The following is a 16,524-nucleotide window of genomic DNA, read 5'->3' on the forward strand; positions in this document are numbered from 1 at the left end:
CAGATTACAGTTAAGTATAATAACATAGCAAGGAAGACAACCCCGCTCCCAGAGGCAAAAGTAAAGTAGAATAAAGTATCCATTTCTCCCCACGGAGTGTGGAAGAGGCAAGCCAACATAAATTGTCTCTTACGATTTATTTAACCGAGTCTAAAAGTTTCTTAGCCTCTTCCGATGATCTAAAATTATACTCGGATCCTTTGTGGGTAAAGCATAACGTTGCTGGGTAGCGTAAGGTGTATTGAATATCTAAGTCCCTTAAACATTTCTTCACCTCATCAAACGCTTTCCTTCTTCGTGCCAAAGCCGGGGAGAAGTCCTGAAATAACATAATCTTGGATCCTTCATGAATCATAGCTTTAGGATCCTTTCCAAGCTGTCTGGAGGCATCCAGGAGTATCTGCCTCTCCCTATAACTCTGCAGCCGGAACAGGACCGGGCGTGGGCGCTGGTTTGGGCCAGATCTGCGTACTGCGACCCGGTAGGCCCACTCCACCCTTACCCGGTCAGTTTCAGCCCCCAGGTTTAAAAGCTGGGGCAGCCATCGCTCCAGAAATACTACTAACTGTTCTTTCCCTTCTTGCTCTTGAAGGCCCAGCAACCGAATATTTTTTCTCCGATTTCTGTTGTCAATATCATCCATGTAGATTTCAAAGGCCCTGACTCTCTGCTCCAGAGCTCGCACCTGTTCTGCAGCTGTTTGAGCTGCAGCCTCGGAGGTCGTGGCCTTTAGTTCCGCCCCCTCCACTCGGCTCTGCAGCTCCTCCATTGTTTGATTCTGTTTCTGCAGCTTTTCTTCGAATGCATTCCATCTCTGTCGGGATTCTGCGATGAAATTGACGAGTGTCGATTCCAATCTGGCAATCATCTCTACAAGGCCTGTTTTTACATCAGCTGCAGCCGGAGGAGAGGAGGGTGGGGGAGGGGTCTTTGTTTTCTGAGAGCTGCGGGGTCCCTTTGATTTACTCATTATCCACTCAGTATTAGACTATTTAAATATAATATTCAGCAGCTAATTAAGATTAAAGAAATTTTTTGGGTGGTTTGGCAAGTGTGGTGGGGGCAGGAAACCCACTTTACCCAGGTTTTGGGAAGGGCTCTGTAGACTCAGACTTGCTGAGTCGCCGCCATCTTGGATCTCTCATTGTTTGATTCTTGATTGTTGGATGGGATTAATGCTGGGACCACAATTATTTACAATATATGTTAATAACTTGGATGAGGAAAGTTAATGGTCTGTACAGATAAGTCAAAAATACAAAGTCAAAATGAAACAGTGTCTTGATAGTAGTATAGTTAGATAAATGATATTTGGTAGATGGAATAAAATGTGGGGAAACGTGAAGTTATGCACTTTGGCAGGAAGAATCAAGGAGCTGAATATTATTTAAAAAAATGATAACTGCAGAAGGCACAGAAGGATTTAGGCATTCTGGTGCATAAATGACAAAAAAGAGCTAATGTGCAAGTTCAGCACGTAATAGGGAAGACACAGAGAATGTTTATCTTTATTTCCAAGGGAATGAGTATGAAAGGAAGCACGTTTTTTCAAAACTATACAAGGAACTAGTCAGGTCACAGCTGAAATACTGTGAACAGTCTTGGGTGCCTTATCAAAAGAAAGATATACTGGCCTTGGACACAATCCATAAAACGTTCAATAGAATGGTCATAGGCAAGAAAAGTCTGTCTTATGAGGACAAGTTGAGGAGATTTGCCTTAAACTTGGAGTTTAGAAGAATGAGAAGTGACCTTTCTGTAACGTAAAATCCTTAAGGGACTTGATGGGTAAAAGTGAAAAGGTTGTTTCCCCTTGTGGGAATGTGTGGTACTAAAGAGCATAATTACACTAAGGAGCTAACTATTTATGTGCAGAGATGTGCAGGGATTTCTTCTATTGAGGGTAGTGAATCCGTGGAATTCTTTACTTCAGAGGACTCTCAAGGCTGGGTTAAACCTGAGATAAACATAATTTTAATCAATAAGGAAATCAAGAACTATGGGTAAAAGGCAGGATTGGAATTGATGATTAGGCCAACCGTGATCCTATTGAATGATAGAACAGACTTGATGGACTGAATGTCTCTTTTCTGAGGGGGAGAGAACATGCATGGCTGCCCTCAGAGGGAGTGTTCATACGTGCCTGTGGAGGGCGATAGACAAAGTTAACCAGCTACAGTAAGTTATTTTCATTTGTTACAGTTCAGTGCTAGTGTGTACGTGCATGCGAGTTTTACAAGTTGGTGCTTACCTTTATGTTTAATATGTTTGCCTGGGTGTGCTTTGCAAGACCATAAGACATAGGAGCAGAAGAAAAGAAATCAGCCAATCAAGCCTGCTATCTATTAAACCTGAAAGTAAGCACCAACTTGTAAAATTTACATGCAAATACACAATAGGATCAAATTACAACAAATGCACATAGCTTCCTATTGCTGTTTGACTTCATGTCTCTCCCTCTGCAGGTACTTGTGATTGCTCCCTCTCTCCCTCTGAGGGTGACCATAATCTCTTCCACCCCACGAGTGCCCATGTGTGCTCCCTCCCTCTCTTTGCAGGCATGCGTGTTTCTGTCCGCCTTTCCCTTCATGTGCCTGTGTGCTTCTCTCCCTTCTTTTCCTCTTTGCCTTCATGGACGGTGGCTACATTATGCAAGTCTGCAGCTATTTTAATATGAGCTATTGACCCTTTGTTTCAGTCATTTTTATGTGAGCCTTTGATTCAGTGAAGTGCCAGTTTTTTTATTGAATGTTCTTAGTGCAAAGTGGATGTAATCTTCAAAGTTTTCAGCTGGATCACTATGAGTTGCATTATTATTAAATGTCCACAAGTATTGTTGAAATACAAATTTATGAATAACTATTTGAGAAAAACATAATTAAGAAATGTGTTACCAACTTAAGTATGTCTCATTTTATGTTTATTTTCTTTTCAGTTCTTCGTAAGCTGACTGTGCATGGTTTTGTGGAACCTCACAAGAATCTAGAAGTAATGGTATGTATTTTTTACAAATTTTGCTTTACTTGCAGAAATTAGTCAGGATACCATAACCATATACCTCTACAGACATGGCACCCAGAATGAGTGGAATATTTGACATGTTATTCATGTGACTTCAAAGTGTTGAGAAGTTAAATAGTTTATTTAGTGATATTAAGATATGTATTGATGTGGGAGCATTGGACAGGTTGCTGAAGATGTTAACAAGAATGGTTCCTTGGATGAAGAATTTCGGTTACGAAGATAATTTGGAGAGGTTGGGACTATTCTTCAAAAAGAGAAGGCTAAGGGATCTATTAGCTTGAATTGTTTTCTGATTGAATTATTTGAAGTCATGGTAGAGAAAATAATAATGGAAAGTTCCTTCTCACAAATGAAGTAATTGCAAGTCATTTAAATAAGCTAAATGTAATCAGAGTCAATATGGTTTTGTGGAAGAGAAATCATGTTTGACCAAAGCAGTGGAGATCTTTGACAAAGTAATGTGCTATGGCTGAAGGCAAACTAGTGGATGTTGAAAACCATAAACTTCTCTAGGACAGTCAGAAGTGGGCAGTAAATGTTGGTTTTACTGGCATGGTCAAACCCTAGGGCTAAATTAACAAAATGTTAGCATGGTTTAATTTGCATATGTTTTCTGAATGAGGAATGAGTGAGCTAATCATCACTTGTCCATAATGTTGGTCATAGGGAGGCTGAATGATTGCTCATTTCTCTGTCTTGTCACAGTGTTATGTTGGGCTCAATTGATATTGTTTTATATTTGAAATTTAATACAACATGCTCCAGTCATCTAAATTGAAAAATTCATAATTTAAATAAATCCATAATCTGTGCATCAGTATTGAATGAATTTCTTACATTTTCAGGGTGTAAAGCTCAAAATTACATGCTTCACCTTAATTTTGATAGATAGTCACACTTGATTGAAGACTGCATGTGATGGGCTCAGATGCATTCACAACTTGCTTTGGTTTCTTACGCTCTTGGGCAGAATAGTTACCAAAGCAAGCTGTGAAGCATCAAGATAGAATGCTTGCTGTGGTGCATCTATAAAATTGGTAAGCATAATTGTGGGCATACTGAAATTCCTTCGGCTTCTGAGAAAATAGAGGCGTTAGTATGTTTTCTTGACTGGAGCGATGACATGGATGGGCCAGAACCAAATTATTCCTTGGAGCTTGAAGCTGTCGATCACCTCCACCTCAGCACTATTGATACAGACAATGGTGTGTCCTCTATGTTGCTTCCTGAAGTCCGTGACAAGCTCCTTTGTTTTGCTAACATTGAAGAAAATTGTTGTCTTTACACCATGTTATACAACTCTATATCTCTTTCCTATACTCTATATTGTTGTGAGATCATACCCACTATGGTGGCGTCATCAGCAAATTTGTGAATTGTCTGCATTACCAAGACCTCTATTTCCATCCACATATGATCATTCGGTATACATCTCTGTTCAGCTCGTGAATTGAAACCTTTATTCATGCATTTGATAACCTCTGTGCTTTATTAATTCCAATACTTTCCTAATTGGGCTTCTAACACTTAACCTTGACAACTGGACTTTATGCAAAATTAGCTTTTATTCTAATTTTCTCCAAGTCCAAATCAACTTTAAACCTGTGCTTCCTGATCCATATTAGCTTCTAGCCTAGCAACACCTCACTTGTAATGGTTGTACTCCTTTATTCAAATTTCTCTATACCCTGACCCTTCCATTCTCTGTAGCATCCTTGAGTCTTATAATGCCTTTGATTTCTGGGATTCTTCAATTTTGTCATGTTACGCATCCCTCATTTTAATCATTGCATTTCCGATGGCTGTATCCTCAATTACCTAAGCTCCAGAACTCCAGCCCTAAGCCTTTTTCTGTTTACCTTTTTTTCTTCTTTTAGTTGACACTTACTGGAACACATATCGTTGGTCTATCTTCTGGCCATCTCCATGTGCGATAGTGCAGTAAATTTTCTTTCTTAATTAATTCTAAAAGATTATATATATATATATATATATATATATGTGTGTATATATATATATAAATAAATAAAAGTATTATATTATATCAATGTTGGTTGGATGTTAACTTTGTTTTGTTGGGCAGGAATTATTCAAAATGATTTTTGTGACTGCACTAGACTTAAGGTGAATTTAAATTTCAATCTTGTTAATTCTGAGGAAAAATCTGTTGATTTTAAGAATGAGATGTTTCATTTTGATTCAGCATTAAAAAGTTACAATGTTCCATTAATAAGTCATGAATAATTTAATTCTAACAGTCTGTTAGAGTTGCTTTCTACGCAGAGTAATTTATGGACTAGTAATTGACTAGTAATGCAAAATGCATTAACTGTTGCTCAGTTTCTGAAAGGATGTTGGTACATAGAACATAGAACATAGAAAGATACAGCGCAGTACAGGCCCTTCGGCCCTCGATGTTGCGCCGACCGAATCCTACCTAACCTACACTAGCCCAATAACTTCCAAATGCCTATCCAATGCCTGCTTAAATGACCCTAAAGAAGGAGAGTTCACCACTGCTCCTGGCAGGGCATTCCATGAACTCACAACCCGCTGTGTAAAGAATCTACCCCTAACATCTGTCCTATACCTACCACCCCTTAATTTAAAGCTGTGTCCCCTAGTAACACCTGACTCTATTAGCGGTAAAAGGTTCTCAGTGTCGACCCTATCTAAACCCCTAATCATCTTATACACCTCTATCAAATCTCCCCTAAACCTTCTCTTCTCCAATGAGAACAGCCCCAAGTGCCTCAGCCTTTCCTCATAAGATTTTCCTACCATTCCAGGCAACATCCTGGTAAACCTCCTCTGCACTCGTTCCAATGCCTCCACATCCTTCCTATAGTATGGCGACCAAAACTGCACACAATACTCCAGATGAGGCCGCACCAGAGTCTTATACAGTTGCAACATGACCTCAGGACTCCGGAACTCAATTCCTCTACCAATAAAGCCCAGTACACCATATGCCTTCCTCACAGCACTATTTACCTGGGTGGCAACTTTCAGAGATCTGTGTACATGGACACCAAGATCCCTCTGCTCATCCACACTGCCAAGTAGCCTACCATTAGCCAAGTAATCCATCTTCTTGTTACTCCTACCAAAGTGAATGACTTCACACTTAGCTACATTGAATTCCATTTGCCACATTTCTGCCCAGCTCTGCAACTTATCTATATCCCGCTGTAACCTACCACTTCCTTCCTCACTATCCACAACTCCACCGACTTTTGTGTCATCCGCAAACTTGCTTACCCAGCTTTCAAGCCCTTCCTCTAGATCATTTATAAAGATAACAAAAAGCAATGGTCCCAAAACAGATCCTTGTGGTACACCGCTAGTAACTGCACTCCAAGATGAACATAGTCCATCAACTACTACCCTCTGTCTCCTTCCAGCCAGCCAATTCCTAATCCAAACCTCTAATGTATCCTCAATGCCATACCTCCGTAGTTTTAGCATTAGCCTACCATGGGGAACCTTATCGAACGCCTTACTAAAATCCATATACACAACATCTACTGCTTTACCCTCGTCCACTTCCTTAGTCACCTTCTCAAAGAACTCAATAAGGTTTGTGAGGCACAACCTGCCCTTCACAAAACCATGCTGGCTATCCTTGATCACGTTATTCCTATCCAGATGTTCATAAATCTTATCCCTTACCATTCTCTCTAAGACTTTGCCCACCACTGAAGTCAGACTCACTGGCCTATAGTTACTAGGGCTATCCCTACTCCCTTTCTTGAACAAGGGGACCACATTCGCTATCCTCCAGTCCTCTGGTACTATTCCCGTTGACAATGACGACATAAAAATCCAGGCCAATGGCTCTGCTATCTCCTCCCTAGCTTCCCATAGGATCCTAGGGTAAATGCCATCAGGCCCAGGAGACTTATCTATTTTCATCCTTTCCAATATTCCCAGAACCTCTTCCCTGCATATTTCCAGGCCATCCATTCTAATCATTTGTGACTCCATATTCACATCAGCAACAGTGTCCTGTTCCTGAGTGAATACTGATGAAAAGTATTGATTTAGTGAATTTTGTGTGAACCTACATTATTTCAACAGCTGCTTCTTCACTTGGTGGAATAGTATAGATAACAAAAATGTGATAAATTGAAAATTAAAATTCTTGAAAGATAAGATAGATAGCCCAGGAGGAGAAAGTGAGACCTGCAGATGCTGGAGTATCAGAGCTGAAAATGTGTTGCTGGAAAAGTGCAGCAGGTCAGGCAGCATCCAAGGAATAGGAAATTCATTGTTTCGGGCATAAGCCTTTCCTGATGAAGGGCTTATGCCCGAAACATCGAATTTCCTGTTCCTTGGATGCTGTCTGACCTGCTGCGCTTTTCTAGATAGCCCAGGATTCTGTTTCAGTATTTTAAGTTTGGTTGAGTTTGATTTTCTGTTGATCTGAAATCTTTATCAAAGTAGGAAGCAGTTTCCTTTGCCCAAGCATTTACATCAGGTATCTAAAGGGGTGCAGGGCAACAAATTGCCATGTCTATGACAACACCTCCAAAACATTTGAACTTTACCCACATGTGATTGGTTCTTGGAAATTCGTCACCTCCAAGTTCCCTTCCATGTCTTGTTTTCCATGTACACCTTGACTTTGCAGTACATCATCACTCCTTCATTGTCACAGAACTGGAACTGCCATTTCAAAAAGTATCAGAAAAAATATTTCAGCACACTGACAGCAGTGATTCAATGTCAACCACCAACTTTCAAGAATTGTTAAGGTTCATTAATAAACTTCAGCCTCATCAGTGCTACTTCCATCTGAACAGTGAATCAAAACAAATGTTTGGCATTCATAAATGTTGAGTATTGTAGTTGTACTTAAAATGTTTCACTTGCTTATGTTCAATTATGGGCTTTAAGAGTTGCTAGTCCAGGTATTTCTGGTATAACAGAACGTAAGTTTGTACAAGAACGCAATTATAGAAAATTGCGCTATGGAAATCGCTATACTTATGCAGTAGAAAGTTTGCATTATCCAAACAGCATTCACAATTCGATAAATCATGTTATAGCCAATTCGTGTTGACGAAACATGAGTTATACCAGAAATACCTGTCTCCAATAGTGAAGAGGTGGAGTTGAGCCCCACTCTTGAATTGCTGCAACCCATGTAGATTAGGTACATCCATTATGCTATGAAGAAAGGAGTTCCAGGTTTTTGACCAAGTGACTAAAGAACACCAATGTCTGTCCAAGCCAGGATGATCTATGCTCTGGTGGAAAATTTATGCATGATCTGCAAGCAGACGGTTTACAATGGTCCTAATTGACATCAGTTTATTTCTCCTTTCGTGCAATGTGTCTGTTGCTGGTTCAACTGATCTCTAACTGTCCTTGAGAGGATGTTGTTGAGTTGATTTTTTTGAACTGCTGGGCTCATTTCTTCTTTGACAGTCCCTCCGGGTTGAGCATTATGTGCTTTCACTGGGGAAGTATGTTTTGCTGTGACTGAATAGTCTAATCCTGGAGCTGTAGACTGCCACAAGTGGGGCAGGTGGTATTTGAAGAAGTTGGGTGACTGGATAGCAATCTAGCAGTTTGTTCATCCAGTGACAGTAAAGAAAGGCCACTACAGTTCCAAATCGTATCGTTTGCTTGGAAGGAAACTCTTAGTTGGTAGTTTTCCTGTGCTGCCCTCTGTATTCCAAGTGATTGATAGAGTTCACAGGTTTTAAAAGTATTGATGAATTACTGCAGTGCTGCTTGAAGGTAGACTACTATATTGACAATGCAGGCAGTGAGTACTAAAGGTGGCAGATGGCACTCCAATCATGTGGGGGCGAGGGTGGGTTTGTGGTTGAACAAAATTTGCTACATTAGTTGCTCTGTTTTATTGCATATTAAAAATAAATGTAGAAAGTATTGAAATGTTTGTAGTGCATTGAGACCAGTTTTATTTCCACAGCCACCATTACTGACACTTTGAGCTTACTGAGCTTTACTGATTCATGACGAAGGGCTTTTGCCCGAAACGTTGATTTTCCTGCTCCTCAGATGCTGCCTGACCTGCTGTGCTTTTCCAGCACCACTCTAATCTAAACACTGGTTTCCAGCATCTGCAGTCCTCACTTGCTCCATTATGAGCTTTACTGCTCTGTATATAGATCATATATCTTCTTAGGCAGTCCCTTTGGACTGAGATGACTTTCTTCCACTCCAGAGTTGTGGGTCTTGAGATGCCCAAACAAACCCTGCCACAGGGTGGCAAAAATAGTGCTTAGTGTATGGGACACTTGGATTTTCACATGCGTCTTCTGTTGTTTGCACCTGGCCTCCACTTGAGCTTGCTGAAGATGTTTGAGAAGGTTGATACTTTTGCAGATGTTTCTCTGATTTAGGCAATCTTGAGATAGATATTCCTATGAGTTGGTGGATGTACTGCATCTTTTTCTGGGAGGCTTTGAAGATGACATTGAAGTATTTCAGTGCCCTCCTGTTTGCTGTGTTGAAGCACGGCAGAAAGAGCTGATTTTGGAAGTCTTGTGTCAAACATTCAGAGGCTATGGCCTGCTCAATGCAACTGATTGACACAAGTAATTGCTTTGATGCTAGAAATGTTGGCTTCAGCAAGGGCAAACCATTGGATTTGTGTTGTTGGGGGATTTAAGATGTCTATTGTATACTCTATTATTGTAAGAATTAATTAGCTAAGGATGAGAATAGCAATAAATGCAAGTAGATGACTAATATGAAGTCCAATGGTGTGTCAAAACATAGAATTCGGCATATCGTTCTTTTCATAGTAGATTTACTGTTAGTTGTGACACCATCTCAAGATTTAACAAATTTCTCCATCTGTAGACGAAGAAAATTTGGAGCATATGTTTCTGTCTAGTCTCATCTTGACCCTTTCTCTCTCTCCCTCTCATTCCTTTTCTCCCCCTCCCCCTCTCTCCCTCCCCGTCCCTCCCCGTCCCTCCCCGTCCCTCCCCGTCCCTCCCCGTCCCTCCCCGTCCCTCCCCGTCCCTCCCCGTCCCTCCCCGTCCCTCCCCGTCTCTCCCTGACTCTCCCTGACTCTCCTCCTCTTCCCCCCTCTCTTCCCCCTCTCTTACCCCCCAACCTCTCTCTCGCCCTCTGTCTTTCTCCTCTCTGTCTCTACTCTCTGTCTGTTTACTTCTAGATGCTAATGAAACTGCATTTTTTTAAATTTTATGTTCTGGCCTAAAGTTAAGGCGTTCTCTGATATGGTGTCCAAAATGGAAACTTAAATCAATCATAAAAAATTACATACATTAATGCCCTTCCACCTATTTCTTTCACTACTATGTTCCTGTTAATGCTTGCACTGGTTAAAGCAGTTATTATGATGGCTCTGAATTAATGGTAGTCATGTAGACAAACTGCAATGCTTAGCTTCATTTATGGACTTTGTGCTCTTGCACTGACTCCAAAAGCTGGAAATGTAGATTAAATTGAATACATCTGTAATGTTGCCCTTCAGGGGACAACAAATGCTGGTCTAGCCAGTGACACTCATCCCATGAATGAATAAATTAAAAATACACCCCACTTCACTTTATCTGTAAATGAGTCAGCTGTACATTTTCCAATCCAACTTGCCTGAATTTTTTCAATTTTTTTTCTCAAAATCGTCTAGCCCTCATTTCAAATTCTATTCTAAAATCTATTATAAAATAGCTATTGTAAACAAATATAGTTAGCTCCTCAATTGCTGGTAAATATTTCAAAATATGATCTGATTTTAAGGATTGGTTATTGAGATGACAAATAAAAATATGCTAAAGTTGTCGTGCGGCTTCATTGTGATATCTTAACCCAGCAAGTAGGAGAGAAAGCAAAGTATGTGAGTGATTTCCTAATTTTAAAGGTGTAAATATTGTTTAGGAGAAGGACTTTTAAATTAATATAATCCTGTTGGAACTTGAGTTTGAATCTGTTGATGATCTCAATATCTCGAGTCCAATACAATTAAATTGATGCAAGCAATTAAAGTCTTATCGAAAAGACAGGGAGGTGGGCAGAAGGGGCGCGGTGTAATGAACCTGACTTTATAAAAGATCTTAAAGTAAGGGAACACCGAGTAGGCAGCGATCATATTATGGTCAAGTTCGGTCTGCAGTTTGAAAGAGAGAAGGCAAAATCGGATATAATGGTGTTACAGTTAAATAAAGGTAATTATAGCGGCATGAGAGAGAAACTGACGAAAATTGACTGGAAGCAGAGCCCAGTGGAGAAGACAGTAGAGCAACAATGGCAGAAGTTTCTGGGTGTGTTAGAGGGTGCAGTGCAGAGGTTCATCCCAAAGAAAAGGAAAATTATCGGGGGGTTGCGGTGGGGGCGGGGGACGTGATTAGACAGCCATGGCTGACAAAGAAAGTCAGGAAATGTATCAAAGAAAAAGAGAGAGCCTATAAAGTGGCCAAGAGCACTGAGAAATCAGAAGATTAGAAACAGGGGATAACAAAGAGATGATCAAATGTGAAGCTAAGTAGCCAGTAATATTAGAAACGATAGGAAAAGTTTTTCAATACATAAGAAACAATAACGAGGTAAAAGTAGAAATTGGGCTGCTCTAAATTGATGAAGAAAGGCTAGTGCTGGGAGATAAGGAAATAGCTGAAGAACCTAATAAATAATTTGTCATTCTTCATAGTGGAAGACATGAGTAATATCCCAACCATTAAGGAGAGTCAAGGGGCAGAGTTGAGTATAGTAGCTATTACAAAAGAGAAAGTGCTAGGAAAGCTAAAAGGTCTAAATATTGAAAAACCTCCTGGCCCCGTTGGGCTACATCCTAGAGTTTTGAGGGAGGTGGCTGAGGAAGTAGCGGAGGTGTTGGTTGTAATCTTTCAAAAATCACTGGAGTCAGGGAAAGTCCCAGATGATTGGAAAGTCGCTATTGTAATCCCCTTGTTCAAGAAAAGATTAAGACAAAAGATGGAAAGTTATAGGCTGATTAGACTAACGTTGGTTGTAGGTAAAATTCTAGAATCCATCATTAAGGATGAGATTTCTAAATTCTTGGAAATGCAGGATCGGATTAGAATAAGTCAGCATGGATTGAATAAGGAGAGGTTGTGCCTGACAAACCCGTTACAATTCTTTGAAGAGGTAACAAGTAGGTTAGACCAGGGAAACCTGTCTAGACTTTCAAAAGGCCTTTGGTAATGTGCCTCACGGGAGGCTGCTATGTAAGATGGGGGCCCATGGTATTCGAGGTGAGCTACTGGCATGGATTGAGGATTAGCTCTCTGACAGAATCCAGAGAGTTGGGATAAAAGGTTCTTTTTCGGAATGGCAACTAGTGACAAGTGGTGTCCCGCAAGGTTCACTGTTGGGCCACAACCATTCACTTTATATATTAATGATCTGGATGAAGGGACTGGGGACATTCTGGCAAAATTTGCTGATGATACGAAGTTAGGCAGACAGGCAGGTAGTACTGAGGAAGTGGGGAGGCTGCAGAAAGATTTATACAGTTTAGGAGAGTAGTCCAGCAAATGGCTGATGAAATTCAACGTGAGTAAATGAGGATCTTGCACTTTGGAAAAAAGAATACAGGGATGGACTATTTTCTAAACGGTGAGAAAATTCATAGAGCCAAATTTCAAAGGGATCTGGGAGTGCCAGTCGAAGATTCTCTAAAGGTTAACTTGCAGGTTGAGTCAGTGATTAAGAAAGCAAATGTAATGTTATTTATTTCAAGAGGGTTGGAAAATAAAAGCAGTGAGACTTTATAAAGCTCTGGTTAGGCCCCACTTGGAGTACTGTGTCCAGTTTTGGTCCCCACACCTCAGGAAGGACATACTGGCACTGGAGCGTGTCCAGTGGAGATTCACACGGATGATCCCTGGAATAGTAGGCCTAACATACGATGAACGGCTGAGGATTCTGGGATTGTATTCATTGGTGTTTAGAAGTTGGGGGAGATCTGATAGAAACTTAGAAGATAATGCACGGATTAGAAAGGATGGATGCTGGGAATTTGTTTCCGTTAGGTGGTGATACTAGGACCCATGGGCACAGTCTTAGAATTAGGGGGGTAAATTTAGAATGGAAACGAATAGACATTTCTTCAGCCAGGGTATGGTGGGCCCATGGAATTCATTGCCATGGAGCGCTGTAGAGGCCGGGATGTTAAATGTCTTCAAGGCAGAGATTGATAAATTCTTGACCTCGCAAGGATTTAAGGGCTACGGGGAGAGTGCGGGTAAGTGGTGTTGAAATGCCCATGAGCCATGATTGAATGGCGGATTGGACTCAATGGGCCAAATGGCCTTACTTCCACTCCGAACTCTTATGGTCTAAAATCTGATTCTTGCTGGATGTAAATGGACAATATTAAACTATTCATTAAATGTGCTGTTAATTGGCATCATCTTTGTAGCCTGATTTTAGGAGATCACAATCAAACATTTGTGTGAGATGATATTGTCACTAATGAAATGAGAACTTGTCTCCTTCACTAGATGTGGTGTTATAGCTACACTTTTCTAACGGAATAGACAATAGACAATAGATGCAGGAGTAGGCCATTCTGCCCTTCGAGCCTGCACACCATTCAGTATGATCATGGCTGATCATCCTTAATCAGTATCCTGTTCCTGACTTATCTCCATAACCCTTGATTCCACTATCCTTGAGAGCTCTATCCAACTCTTTCTTAAATGAATCCAGAGACTGGACCTCCACTGCCCTCTGGGGCAGAGCATTCCACACAGCCACCAGTTTTTCCTCATCTCTGTCCTAAATGATCTATCCTGTATTTTAAGCTGTGTCCTCTGGTTCGGCACTCACCCATCAGCGGAAACCTGTTTCCTGCCTCCAGAGTGTCTAATCCTTTAATAATCTTATATGTCTCAATCCGATCCCCTCTCAGTCTTCTCAACTCAAGGGTATACAAGCCCAGCCGCTCCAGTCTTTCAGCATAAGGTAGTCCCACCATTCAAGGAATTGACCTCGTGAACATACATTGCACTCCCTCAATAGCCAGAATGTCTTTCCTCAAGTTTGGAGACCAGAACTGCACATAATACTCCAGGTGTGGTTTCACCAGGGCCCTGTACAGCTGCAGAAGAACCTCTTTGCTTCTATCCTCAATCCCTCTTGTTATGAAGGCCAGCATGCTATTAGCCTTCTTCACTACCTGCTGTATCTGCATGCTTACCTTCATTGACTGGTGTACAAGAACACCCAGATCTCTTTGTACTGCCCCTTTACCTAAATTGATTCCATTTAGGTAGTAATCTGCCTTCCTATTCTTGCTACCAAAGTGGATAACGTTACATTTATCCACATTAAACTGCATCTGCCATGCATCTGACCACTCTCCTAACCTGTCCAGGTCACCCTATAATCTCCCAACATCCTCCTCACATTTCACTCTGCCACCCAGCTTAGTATCATCAGCAAATTTGCTAATGTTACTATTAACACCATATATTTGGAAAAAGCTGCAGTCCTAGTACTGATCCCTGCCATACCCCACTGGTCACTGCCTGCCATTCTGAAATGGAGCCGTTTATCACTACTCTTTGTTTCCTGTCAGTCAACCAGCTTTCAATCCAAGTTAGTACTTTGCCCCCAATACCATGCGCCCTACTTTTGCTCATTAACTTTCCACGTGGGACTTTATCAAAAGCTTTCTGAAAGTCCAGTACACTACATCTACTGGATCTCCCTCGTCCATCTTCAGAGTTACATCCTCAAAAAAATTCCAGATTAGTCAAGCATGATTTCCCCTTCATAAATCCATGCTGACTCTGACCTATCCTGTTACTGCTGTCCAGATGTGTCGTAATTTCATCCTTTATAATAGACTCCGGCATCTTTCCCACCACTGAGGTCAGACTAACTGGTCTATAATTTCCTGCTTTCTCTCTCCCACCTTTCTTAAAAAGTGGTACAACATTAGCCACTCTCCAATCCGCAGGAACTGATCCCGAATCTATCGAACTCTGGAAAATAATCACCAACACATCCATGATTTCTTGAGCCACCTCCTTCAGTACCCTGGGATGTGGACCATCAGGCCCTGGGGACTTCTCAACCTGTGTATCTACAAAAATGCAGGCAGAGATTATCTTTTGCATAGGAATGTATGTAACATGCAAGTATGTTTTTTTTAAAATCTTACTTTGAGACACATTTTTCCAATTCTGGAAGAGTACCGTCATTTTTCCTCTCAACTCGAGTAAGTGTTAAAAGAAACGCTTTCTCAAGAATTGATCCGTCAAGTATGGACTGTATATATACTAATCGGAAAATATGTACTAAATGTTCTTTCTTCTTCATGATTCAGATGCTTCCATCAAGCATTGCAGTTTGGCTGTTTGTTATCTTTCTTTATGCTGATCACAACTGTAAAGTAGTTATTTAAATTGGGAAATCTGCATATGTAGGCAATTCAGCTATTGAAGTCATTGTTACCACGTTAGGGCATGTTGTTCTAAAGCATTTTTCAGACTTCAAACAATCTGTCTTTTTCGCAGAAGTCTTTATAGAAGGGTTGTGGGACATGCAGTGAGTCCTTCTATCTTCTTGCAATAATACAAATTGATATAATTTATAATTTTAAAAAGTCTTATCTGAAGACATTATGGACTGTTCCTAGACTGCTATTAGGTGGTTAGAAACTGGCAGTGAAATTATTTTCTAAATCTTTCCAGTTCAGTTTTGATCCTGACTGTGAGTTATTTAAAATTTTGTTTTGGTGGTCATTTTAAGCATGATAAGTGGAAAAATATTTAAGACTCCTGAGCGTCCACAAAAGACTGATGTTTAATTACAGAGGGTCCATCTAAACCTAGTTCCCCCTCTATTGTTCCAAAAGCAACCCATCTGTTTTTCACCTTCCACAGGGGAAAGTTTGAAAGATCTAGGCAGTTGTTCCAGAACATTGCCTTATAGTTACAGAGCAGTTGGCTCTCACATCCTAATCTCGTACTCTTCTGGGAAGTTTCTTCTTATTTTCTCTCCTGTGGCTCAGAAGCTTTCCCAAAAGTTTCTTTTTTAAAGTTGGATTTATATCCTTGTTCAGTAGCATTTCATCTATATAGTAAAAAAAACTTGTGAAACTTAAACACTGTTTTCATTTAATTTTTAGCTATAATTCATACAATTATATGCACCTATACTGTATAGTTAGCTGACAGAAAAGGTTTTAAAATGGGAAGTGCAATGTTTTTCATGTAAATGCAATATTTGTGTGATAACCAAATGGAAATTGCTTATTCCTTAATAGCATTTCACTACACGAGAAATTGTGATTCAAAAGTTTATAATAACAATATACTGTTTGTGCACATTAAGGATGTGTAAAATAATTGTTACTAAAAGTTTTACTTAATGCTTTTCTCTCAGTCCTGAGATTTGTTATGTGTAAAATTTGGCTGGTTTTGTATTAGCATGATTAAGTAAGAATCCTACTTACTTAATGCTCTCATTTATTTGCATACAGTTTAAAAATCACATTCTGACAAAAGATCAAATGAAGTTTTG

The 16,524-nt window shown here is 40.3% G+C and overlaps 1 protein-coding gene across 1 annotated transcript in view; it reads left to right on the forward strand.

Moving 5' to 3' along the window:
• Positions 1–16,524, forward strand: part of ipo11 (importin 11) — a 476,887-nt gene that overhangs the window by 103,202 nt on the left and 357,161 nt on the right. The window contains exon 7 of the mRNA XM_060823716.1: positions 2,936–2,994. Within this exon, the coding sequence (XP_060679699.1) occupies positions 2,936–2,994 (59 nt within the window). The remainder of the gene's footprint in view (positions 1–2,935; positions 2,995–16,524) is intronic.

Source organism: Hemiscyllium ocellatum, chromosome 1 (assembly GCF_020745735.1).
Source record: "Hemiscyllium ocellatum isolate sHemOce1 chromosome 1, sHemOce1.pat.X.cur, whole genome shotgun sequence".
NCBI classification, from domain to species: Eukaryota; Metazoa; Chordata; class Chondrichthyes; order Orectolobiformes; family Hemiscylliidae; genus Hemiscyllium; species Hemiscyllium ocellatum.